This window comes from Chanodichthys erythropterus, chromosome 22 (assembly GCF_024489055.1).
Source record: "Chanodichthys erythropterus isolate Z2021 chromosome 22, ASM2448905v1, whole genome shotgun sequence".
Lineage (NCBI taxonomy): Eukaryota > Metazoa > Chordata > Actinopteri > Cypriniformes > Xenocyprididae > Chanodichthys > Chanodichthys erythropterus.
This window is the reverse complement of record NC_090242.1, coordinates 35049669-35062281: the sequence shown is the minus strand read 5'-3', so window position 1 is coordinate 35062281 and position 12613 is coordinate 35049669. Positions and strand designations below refer to the sequence as shown.

At 32.8% G+C, this 12613-nt stretch overlaps 1 protein-coding gene across 5 annotated transcripts in view; it reads right to left on the bottom strand.

The window, feature by feature from the left end:
- The window catches only part of LOC137012176 (WD repeat-containing protein 7), a 117130-nt gene that overhangs the window by 28247 nt on the left and 76270 nt on the right, over positions 1-12613 (bottom strand). For all 5 annotated transcript variants that reach the window (XM_067375288.1, XM_067375286.1, XM_067375289.1 and 2 more), the window contains one exon: positions 1262-1486. In XM_067375288.1, coding sequence (XP_067231389.1) covers positions 1262-1486 — 225 coding nt within the window. The remainder of the gene's footprint in view (positions 1-1261; positions 1487-12613) is intronic.

Sequence of the window (12613 nt, the reverse complement as noted above, 5' to 3'; positions counted from 1 at the left end):
TGGTTCCAAAACGCGATAAACGTCATTTTCAGTATTGAAAAGTAATTTATTAATTTTGCACAAAATGCGATTTCCGTTGTGTTATTCTGCCATGTTTTCTCCCTTTCTTTCCAAAACGCGACAAACGCCAGTCTCCTTTCTCTGCAGAGCGTGATATATCCGCTCAACCAATCACAGCGCTCCATTCCACCCACTGTAAACATTAAAGGCTTTTTAAAAAGCCGTTTTTAATACCACTGTACTCGACAAAATGTGTTTGAATTTTTTATGTTTTTTATGTTTATGTTTTTATAACCAAAAGATGCTATGTGAAAGTTAACAAACAGAAAAGAAACAGAAACAGAAGAATAGTGGTTTTCAACTTGCCACTTTCTTGGTAAAGAAAACACCTTCTTACTCAAATTAATCAAAATGGAGTTATTGCATTTTTCTTGTGTTCTCAACTCAGTCAACTCATGAAAACTGCACCTAATTTTATTAATATAATATATTATATATATTATATATTTTATATATTTTTCATTATAAAACAAAACTAAAAGAATAATAATAAAAAAACTAAAATAAAACAAAATAAAATACATCACAGTGAACTACAGTGTGGAATGAGACGCAGCCCAACCGTCTAAAGAGGAAACAGTGAGATATACTGTAAATGTGTGTGTGTGTGTGTGTTATTTTCTCTAACCTGAGCTGGCTGAACTGCTGGTCAGTGACCTCTGTAATCATCATTCCAGCTCAGGGCACTAAACCCTCTCAAAGTTCAACACTACAGTAATGAAGTGTGTACTGCAGGCGTCCTGAGGGACCCAATCTGTTAATCACTGCGTTAAAAAGAGCCTGAGTCAGCAGAAAAGCCGTCTGAGTGACGCGCCCGTCGAGTGGCTGCGTGTGTTTTTGAGCAGGCGTGTGATTATTGCGAACACAGAAATCAGAGCGAGAGGAATTCATTCCTGCCCTCGGCTCCGTCTACAGCAATTAAAGACACATTATTACTCATCATAACGAACTGAAGTGTGTGTGAGAGCCTGGGCCTCGTGTAGTCGCTGACGCTTTACAAATGATGTGAGTCGATCAGAAACAACACTGGTAGCACTTTACAGTAAAGTCCCATTCGGTTACATCAGTTAACTAATATTAACTAAGAATGAGCAATACTTTTGTTACTGTATTTATTAATCTTTGTTAACATTGGTTAATAAAAACACAACTGTTCAGTAGCGGTTGTTGATATGTGTGTGTGTGTGATGTTTGTACTCACAGGTGTGACGGGCCAGTGAATAGTTGGATCCGCCGCTGGTCAGACCGAAGCCCTCGGGCACCTGAGTGCTGGTACGAGCACGTGACGGGAGTTTGGGGGGTTCGATCTCTGCTCCAAACTCGGCCCCGATCACGCCCAGCAGGACGATGGCTGTCGCCTGTTTCCTCCTCTCCTCATACGAGTTACAGATCTTCTTAGCGTTGGGTGGAAGGTTAGATAGACAACCTGCAGACAGAAAGAGATAAAGACAACATTAAACAGCCGTACTGTCACATAGTTCAGTGGATAAATTAATAAAGTAATGAATAAATAAATAAATAATTAAAATAAAATTAATTTCAAGAAATACAAATCAATTAAAATACATCAATAAAAGGTATTCTTAGAAATATAAATATTCAATCTTTAAAAATAATGTAAAATTAAAAAATAATAAATATAATATATTAAATAAATCCTAAATAATTCTAAATTTAATTAATTATATGTAAATATATCAGTAAATGTATGTACTGTATGTCAATATTTAAAAAAAAAGTATATATATATATACCAGGAAATAACAATTAAGAAAGAAAAAAAAAACAAATCAATAAAATATATTTATAAATGTATTTTTAATTTTTTTTTCTTCCAGGAAATAAAATTAATATTTCATATGTTGTTTTGCTCTGGTCAGATGAAACTTCACAGTACCAAAGGTCTGAATTTACTGTAAATATGTGAGTTTCGATTAAAATAAATCAATAAAAGTAATTCTTAGAAATATAAATATTCAATCTTTGAAAATAATGTAAAATTAAAAAATAAATTAAATGTAATAAATTAAATAAATCCTAAATAATTCTAAAATTAAGTAATTACATGTAAATATATTAGTAAATGTATGTACTGTATTTAAATATTTAAAATTAATTAATATATATATATATATATATATATATATATATATATATATATATATATAATTATATTTATAAATGTATTTTTTTCTATAAATAAAATATATTTATAAATGAAAAATAAATAAATAAAAAATACATTTATAAAAATATTTTATATATATATATATATATATATATATATATATATATATATATATATATATATATATATATATATATATATATAAAATATATTTATAAATGTATTTTTTATTTTTTTCTTCCAGGAAATAAAATTAATATTTCATATGTTGTTTTGCTCTGGTCAGATGAAACTTCATAGCACCAAAGGTCTGAATTTACTGTAAATATGTGAGTTTTCACAGTGACACCTGCGTATAACACGTCCAGCGCTCGTGGAGCTCCGGCTTTGTGTTCCTGCGTCCTGTAAGTGTTCTGAATGGAGCACAGTTGGGTGTGTGTGTGAGGGTCATGGTCAGGGCCTTGTGCTGGAGGGACACGTGCTGCAGCCTCAACACACACACACACACACACAGTCATTAAGAGACCCGGAGGGGTCTTTGCTTGCGGAAGTGTGGGGTGCGGTCGGATGGGGGCTTCTTTTGTTACCAAACGTGTGTGTACCGCAGGAGCCCCTCAAACACGGGACGTGCAATTAGTCACACACACACACACACACACATACACACACACACACGCCTGAGGCCACAATACAGACACATATGATGATGTAGAGTGTGTGAATGAAAGTGTGTGTGTGAGAGAGAAATGGACAGATCCATACAATGCACACACACACTTTTCTAACACCGGTTGATGTTTTTATGTAGTTTCAGGTTCACAAACCTACAGACCTTCTACTGAACTGCAGTTTTTTTACAAGCTGAAACTTAAGAAACTAGAAGTTGGACAGGAATAATCAGACTCAAACATGAAACAAACACGATTATCTGGCTATCGAAATGAGAAACACTTCTATTGTTTTTATATTCAGTAAAGTTTAATATACACAGGAACTACAGACCACGTCAAACCCCAAAAGAAATCCTAAAAAAAAAAACATGATTTACTTCTTAATTTAAAAGGTTTAGTCAATTAAAATTGTCTTCTGGAGACTTTGTTCCCAATACATGGATAGAAATACGCTATCTGAATGAGATCCAGGGTTATTATGAAATAAATATTTTATTTAATCTAGTTGCAAACACCTCGACTTTTTGCTAAAACGTCAATGAATAAACTGTTTGCAAGTGAGTGTGCAGTCTTATTTTTCATATACGTTTGAATTTAATCTGGATGCAACATTCTACATCTTTGTGTACACTTAATATGAATTTTGCAACTTTGCACAGTTATAACAAATTATAATTAATAATAGTGTCACAGACTGTAAAATAAAGTGTTTTAGTTTCATAAATAACAGCCCTCAGACAAAAGGCAACCCCTGAACTTAGTCTTAATTTCTGTCTATTTCTAATAAAATCGTATTATTTCATTTTTTCAGGTCTAATCTGATTGGCTCTGTTAATGTTTTCTGCTCTGACAGGATGACCGGCCACATCTCGGCTGATTCAATTTGACCTCGGCCTCTTTCTATTGGCTCTCAGCTGACCTCTGACCTCTCCGCACTCAGAATCAAAGGAGCAGCTCTCAAAATGTCCGCATCATGAGCGCAGCCATTCACCTACAAACTTACAACATCAACAACACATTAAAAACAATGAATCTGAAATCAAGTGTTTGTTTTGATTTCTTAATTGCTTTTGTTCCTCTTTTGTCTCGTCTGCTTAATTCATAAATGTAAATCTTGTTCAGTTTAGTCACTTTAGAGGTGTCGCTCTTTACTCAAAACATGCAATTTTTTTTTAATGTTTTTAATATTATGATTTTAAACTTTAAATGTATCATCCTTATGTATTCTCTATATTTATTGGTGTATTTATTGTTTTTGTAATCATATAATGCATTCAAGGAGTTTTGCGGCAAAAGAACATTTCGCCGTCATCAAAGCAAATGAAACGTGACAACAGAAATATGTGACAATAAACTGGTTTCATAGTTTCACTGCCAAGAGAAATATCTCTCAAACACAATATAAGTGCATTTCCATGCTTTAGTTATTAGAAAAAAAATCTTCCGCACACACACACACACACACATTTCAGGTTGTTGTGATATGATCATCTTTGTTTAATCAGTATCTGTGTGCTTCTTACCTGCAATATTAAAGATAAAATCAAAGATACGACAACAAAACAAACACTGAAATATTGATAATCCTCAGAGGAGCAGCACAACACCTGTGTGTGTGTGTGTGTGTGTGTGTGTGTGTGTGTGTGTTTCTATATGAAGACGGCTGCTATTAATATTACAGTTAGCAGTGTATGGCATACACAAACACAAACTTCAACACTACAGCGGCCTCAAACGTATTTGTCAGCAGGATCTTTCCTGATCTTCATCATGTTTGAATCAGGTGTTTTTAGTGGATGTATGAAGTCAAGGAAACACAGGTGCATTTCAAACCTACTACTTACTATATTTTGTTAAAGTGTGTTTGTTTATCCTTCTTTATAATAAATTACACTTACTTTAATATTTTATATGTAATTCAGTGACATTTAGATGTTACTAAAAATACTATTTGGTGTCACAGGTTTCAGAGGCCATACATTGTGACGGCGATATGAAAGAAACGGCTTTTCCTTCTGCAGGTACCTAACATGGCTGCCGGCGTCGATCTGTGTGTGTGTGTGTGTGTGTGTGTGTGTGTTCAGTTGAATCAATACCGCGGTGCTGCATTCAAGGTGAAACCAAATCAAACTGTGATGAGGAACACAGCAGACGCACAACACAATTCACATACACACATCACTAAAACATATACACAAACTACACACACGGCTGACAAATACTAATAAAAGTAATATAAAATAAATAAGATTGAACAAAGATGTAGCATTTTAAAAAAACTCAGAATAGAGGAATACAAATATTTATATTTAATAAATGTATAAATATATTTTTTAATATTATAAAATTTTTTAATATTTTACATCACAATAAATTCTTATATTATTTTATTATTATATAATTATATCATTTTAAAATATAAATTTAATGTTTAATTAAATTACTTCATAGATACTTACACCAGAATCCATTAAATATATTTAAATTTTAATATAATATTTTTTTCATTAATGAATTCTAGAACAATTAATTATTTTATAGTCTTTATTTCTGAACAGTTACTTAAAATAACTTATACCAGAATCCATTTAAAAATACATTAATATTTTAACATAAAATAACATAATATAAAATATAATATAATATAATATAATATAATATAATATAATATAATATAATATAATATAATATAATATAATATAATATAATATAATAATTATATATTTTGTTGTTGTTGTTAGTGACTTCCGGAAGAATTACTTTATTTCAGAACAATGTTATGTAAAATAATTGTTACTTATACCAGAATCCATTTAGAACTACATTTATACTTAAAATAATAATATAATATAATATAATATAATATAATATAATATAATATAATATAATATAATATAATATAATATAATATAATATAATATAATATAATATAATACAATTTTTGTTGTTGTTGGTGAATTACGGTATACATAATGACTTTATAGTTTTCTATTCCAAAATAATGTTATATAAAATAATTGCTATTTTAATAAGCAAGTTCTGATCAAATCAGAGGATAAAGTTTAAAATGCAAATAAAACACATTCTGGTTCAGTGATTGCAGATGATCAAATGTTAGTCAACTTTATTTTGCATGATGTTTTTATTGGTTCTTCTGATGCGTTTAATCCACCTGCATCATTAGTGTCATATATCTGTCAGTGTTTATCAGTCGGGCTGTTCACTGCTTACAACCACAATAATATTACTGAAAAGATATTGCCATCATTTTTACTTCGACCATTATAATAGGAGAAAATGGCTCTGACGATCTGCTGTTTTGTAATATTTCACGTCGGATGAAATAAGCAACAGAACAAACAGTCTTCAGGATGGATTACACGGGCTCTCGCTCTTTCCCTGCGTCGGGAACACAATATTGATTTATGAACAGTATTGACGGCGTATCTTTAATACCGCCCGATCTATTGTAATGTCATTGCATGTGAATCACATTTGCTCTCTGCGTCCGAGGGAAATCAGCTAAAAAGGCTGGACAACTGCACCGTTTCTCCACGTATATCTCAGTTTTTCATTTTCATCTGAAAAAGAGGTGGATCGGGGTGGACGGATAATAAAATTATCAAAGCGGAGAGAGCATCAATTAAACCGAGAGAGAGAGAGAGACAGAGAACAATAAGAAAGATGCAGCAGACGCTCCTTCACGCTGTGAAACAAATCAATACCATCATGCACCCCGACGGCAGCAGAACTCCGAGGATTCGCTCCGACATTCCAGCAACAATCGCTCGGCATTCGCCAATCCCGCACCGAGCATGCTCCGACATCATGGATTATCAGCTCCCATGATGCACTGCCTGCTCAGCCAGCCCGCTCGGCCATTGATCACCGATACACAGGCAGGTAACATTTGATAGCAGGGGATTGTGGGAAAGGATTGATCTTTGCCGCCCTACAATACAAGAACAAATCTCACGCTAGGAAATAAATGCCGTTTTTGCTCTGCTCTTTATATCAAAACAAAAGCAAAAAACCTGTTTTGTCAATTCAGTTTTCGTCTTTCTGTATTCCCGACCTGGAATCTATTTGTCCTGAAGAGTCTTGAAACAAAAGACGGAGCAGAATTCACTTAGAAAGCGCCCGGCGTGTGCAAACGCAATTTATTAGTGAGGAGGAAGAGGACGTGACCTTCTCTGGCCCTCGTTTCTGAAGGTTAAATACATTTTTATACTTTAAAACACACGCACATGATCCAGAGATCATATCTGGAGTTTTCTAATCAAGTACAGCGAGAGAATGTTGGTGAATACAGAGCAGACTATGACCCACAAAACACACACACACACGCACAGAGTGAAGTGTGGCATGTGCCAAAGTGTTGCATCTGTTTGCATGTTCACTGTCAGTGCTTTTCTTACACTCTGTGTGTGTGTGCAAGAGAGAGAGAGACAGTTCAATAGCGCGACAGACGGCCAGTGTGTGTCCACTGAGACTGGGGCTCGAGTGTCCATGATAAAAGAGTCCACAAAGCGATTCTGACCGCGTCTCTCTTCAATACAGACCCCTCCTGCTCGCCCGCTTTCACACACGCCTTTATCAATAGGCCGCGGCGCTGAATAGCACAAACATTCTCTATTTGGCTTCCAGTCAATTAAGCTCTAAGCTGTCGGTAAACAAGACTTTTAACTTCCTTCGTAAGGCCTGAAAAAATTGGAGACACGCGATTTCAACAAAGAAGAGGCGAGGAGAAAGAAGAAAAAACAAAGGTTAGTTGTTTGCGGACAAGCATGAATTACAGAGATTGAGGTGTACGTATACACACACACACACAAAAACAACTTCATTAGTTCAACTGACCAACAAACAACACTAAATAAACGCTAAATAAAAGTACTAATTTCTTACAAACTTTTAACATTATAAGTTCATTGCCAATTTACTAATAGCACTCAGCCACTTTTGCTTAAACCATAACTTGACCAGCTAGCTCAGACACAGCCAGCAGATCAGACACCAAAATCGTGCCAATCACTTACAGAATATTAACATAAAAAAACGTTGAAAGTAGCACAAATATATATGATTAAACTAACACAACACCAAACACAATCCAACGGTTACACTTTATCGACAGTCCACTTTAGACATTCTACTAACTGTAACATACTACTGTGTAACATTCTAACTATGTAACATTCGGTAACACTTTATTTTACAATGTCATTGTTACACATATTACATGTAGTTACTATAGTAATAACAGTAAATTATGTATAGTTACATGCAACTAACCCTAAACCAAACCATAATCTTACCCCTATAGTAAGTACATGTAGTTCCTCAGTACTTAAATGTATAATTATACTGTAACAAAGACACCTTAAAATAAAGTGTAACCTGATATTCTACAAAATGTAACATTCTACTAACTACTATGTAACATTCTAACTATGTAACATTCTACTAATTGTAACATTCTACTAACTACTATGTAACACTACTAACGGTAACATTCTACTAACTACTATGTAACATTCTACTAACTGTAACATTCTACTAACTACATTCTAACTATGTAACATTGTACTAACTACTATGAAACATTCTAATTAACTACTAACTGTAACATTCTACTATGTAACATTGTACTAACTACTATAACATTCTAACTGTAACATTCTATGTAACATTGTACTAACTACTATGTAACATTCTAATTAACTACTATGTAACATTCTACTAACTACTATGTAACATTCTACTAACTGTAACATTCTACTATGTATTTTTATACTAACTACTATGTAACATTCTACTATGTATTTTTCTACTAACTACTATGTAACATTCTATGTGACATTCTACTAATTGTAACATTCTGCTAACTGTAACATTCTACTAACTACTATGTAACATTCTATGTATTTTTCTACTAACTACTATGTAACATTATATGTGAGATTCTACTAATTGTAACATTCTGCTAACTGTAACATTCTACTAACTACTATGTAACATTCTAACTATGTAACATTGTACTAACTACTATGTAACATTCTAATTAACTACTAACTGTAACATTCTATGTAACATTCTACTATGTATCTTTCTACTAAGTACTATGTAACATTCTAACAACTATGCAACATTCTACTATGTAACAAAGTATCTTTGCAACACTGTACTAACTACTATAACATTCTAACTGTAACATTCTACTATGTATCTTTCTACTAACTACTATAACATTCTAACTGTAAAATTCTACTAACTACTATGTAACATTCTACTATGTATTTTTCTACTAACTACTATGTAACATTCTATGTGACATTCTACTAATTGTAACATTCTGCTAACTGTAACAGTCTACTAACTACTATGTAACATTCTAACTATGTAACATTGTACTAACTACTATGTAACATTCTACTAACTGTAACATTCTACTATGTATTTTTATACTAACTACTATGTAACATTCTAATTAACTACTAACTGTAACATTCTACTATGTAACATTGTACTAACTACTATAACATTCTAACTGTAACATTCTATGTAACATTGTACTAACTACTATGTAACATTCTAATTAACTACTATGTAACATTCTACTAACTACTATGTAACATTCTACTAACTGTAACATTCTACTATGTATTTTTATACTAACTACTATGTAACATTCTACTATGTATTTTTCTACTAACTACTATGTAACATTCTATGTGACATTCTACTAATTGTAACATTCTGCTAACTGTAACATTCTACTAACTACTATGTAACATTCTATGTATTTTTCTACTAACTACTATGTAACATTATATGTGAGATTCTACTAATTGTAACATTCTGCTAACTGTAACATTCTACTAACTACTATGTAACATTCTAACTATGTAACATTGTACTAACTACTATGTAACATTCTAATTAACTACTAACTGTAACATTCTACTATGTAACATTCTACTATGTATCTTTCTACTAAGTACTATGTAACATTCTAACAACTATGCAACATTCTACTATGTAACAAAGTATCTTTGCAACACTGTACTAACTACTATAACATTCTAACTGTAACATTCTACTATGTATCTTTCTACTAACTACTATAACATTCTAACTGTAAAATTCTACTAACTACTATGTAACATTCTACTATGTATTTTTCTACTAACTACTATGTAACATTCTATGTGACATTCTACTAATTGTAACATTCTGCTAACTGTAACAGTCTACTAACTACTATGTAACATTCTAACTATGTAACATTGTACTAACTACTATGTAACATTCTACTAACTGTAACATTCTACTATGTATTTTTATACTAACTACTATGTAACATTCTAATTAACTACTAACTGTAACATTCTACTATGTAACATTCTACTATGTATCTTTCTACTAACTACTATGTAACATTCTACTATGTATTTTTCTACTAACTACTATGTAACATTCTATGTGACATTCTACTAATTGTAACATTCTGCTAACTGTAACATTCTACTAACTACTATGTAACATTCGATGTATTTTTCTACTAACTACTATGTAACATTCTATGTGACATTCTACTAATTGTAACATTCTGCTAACTGTAACAGTCTACTAACTACTATGTAACATTCTAACTATGTAACATTGTACTAACTATGTAACATTCTAATTATCTACTAACTGTAACATTCTACTATGTAACATTCTACTATGTATCTTTCTACTAAGTACTATGTAACATTCTAACAACTATGCAACATTCTACTATGTAACAAAGTATCTTTGCAACACTGTACTAACTACTATAACATTCTAACTGTAACATTCTATGTATCATTCTACTATGTAACATTCTAATCAACTACTATGTAACATTCTACTGTAACATTATACTAACTACTATAACATTCTAACTGAAACATTCTACTACTACGTAACATTCTATGTAACATTCTACTAACTACTATGTAACATTCTATTATGTATTTTTCTACTAACTACTATGCAACATTCTACTATTTGACATTCTAACATGTATCTTTCTACTAAGTACTATTTAACATTCTAACAACTATGCAACATTCTACTATGTAACAAAGTATCTTTGCAACTACGTGTCAACTAACTCTCATTAGAAAATTAGTAGTCTGTAGTAGACTGTTACGTTAGGGTTCAAGTTAGTATAATAAGTCGATGTACTTGTAAGTTACTTATAGTCAGTAGAATGTCTGTTGGGGAATATCAAAATAAAGAGTCAGCAGATATTAGGCCCTAGACAATCTACTAATACTCTAATTAGACTAGTTGACATGTAGTTGCAAAGTTACTTATAGTTAGTAGAACATCAAAAGTGGACTATCAAAATAAAGTGTTACCAATCCAACACATCTTGATGGGTAAATCAAGTCTCATCCTACATTATTACCAACTAAATATAGTTAGTCAGAAATACATCACACCACGGAAGTTCAATTGGTTACAAATGACTGATGAAGGAATAACAAAACCAAACCATTATTCCTCATAGGGTTAAGCATGATGTCAAATAAAAGCTAAAACGCAGCACTTCTGTGGCCGAACAGAGAAGTTTCTTGCATGCGTGTCATCTGAACCTCAGAGATGAAACTGGATGTGTGCAGAACAGACACATTCAGACACCAGACGTGCTGAATGGAGACACCGACGTGAGTGTGTTTGTGGTGGGACAGACGTCCCCACAACTTCCAGTAAGGTAAAGCGCCAGTGGGCTTGTGGGTGGGATCAATACTGTGGCTTCCAGCATCAGAGAGACAGACAAGTCTCTGTGCAGATATTAAGACTAAATAAACTGAGTGTATGGTCAATATCAAAGAGACTACTGGTCTGGTCTAGTGCAGTTTGGTCTGGTCTGGCCTATGGTATACCTGCAGAATCAAAATCATATGTAAAGTACCTTAAGTTAGTAAGTTAATTCAATGTGTTACTTGCTGTTTCTATTTCTGAGTGAAAATTGTTTCCAAACTATCCCAAATTCTTTTCCAGTGTACTGGATTAAAATCTTAGAACAAAACAACATACCAGTCCTGTTTTAAAACACTTGTTAGTTTCATCACTGTTAGAGATGTGTAGCGCTCCCTGCTGGTTAAACTAGTAAACGCATGCATGATCAGAGGATCCAAAAAGCGTTCAGCAGAGATTGTTTGGTTTAGTATCATGTTGTCGGGATGGGAAATGCTGTCCTTGGTCTCGTGCTTGAAGTGTCTATTTTCTAAGTTTTCAAATAGTGCATTAGAAACAGACCTTCACCTCATATCACACTGAAAGCGTATGTGACATGTAGCACACTTAGAACTCAGTACACACACACAAGCAGATTCCATTAAAACTGAAGCGTAAGTGGCCGTTTAAGAGAGTGAATCTCAACCAATTTAACATTCACAAAAGAGGGTAGAGCGACTCAAAGGAAACAGCCTTGAAGACAGAAAAGCAAGATGATCACCTCCTAAGCCATGATGGCTCTTTGAGGAACGTTATCGCAATTAAGTGATTTCAGCAAGAGAGAAAGAAGGTACGACCCTTTTAAGGCCGAGAAGCTTTTATTTCCTGTCTGTGAGGGTGTTTTCTTGCTCCCTTTAAAGGGACAGTTCACCCAAAATTCTAAATCATGTACTCATGCATGACTTTCTTCTGCAGAAAAATTTGCTGCTACTGTATGACTTCAGAAAATCACTTTTTATGGTGCTTTCTTAAGTTAAAA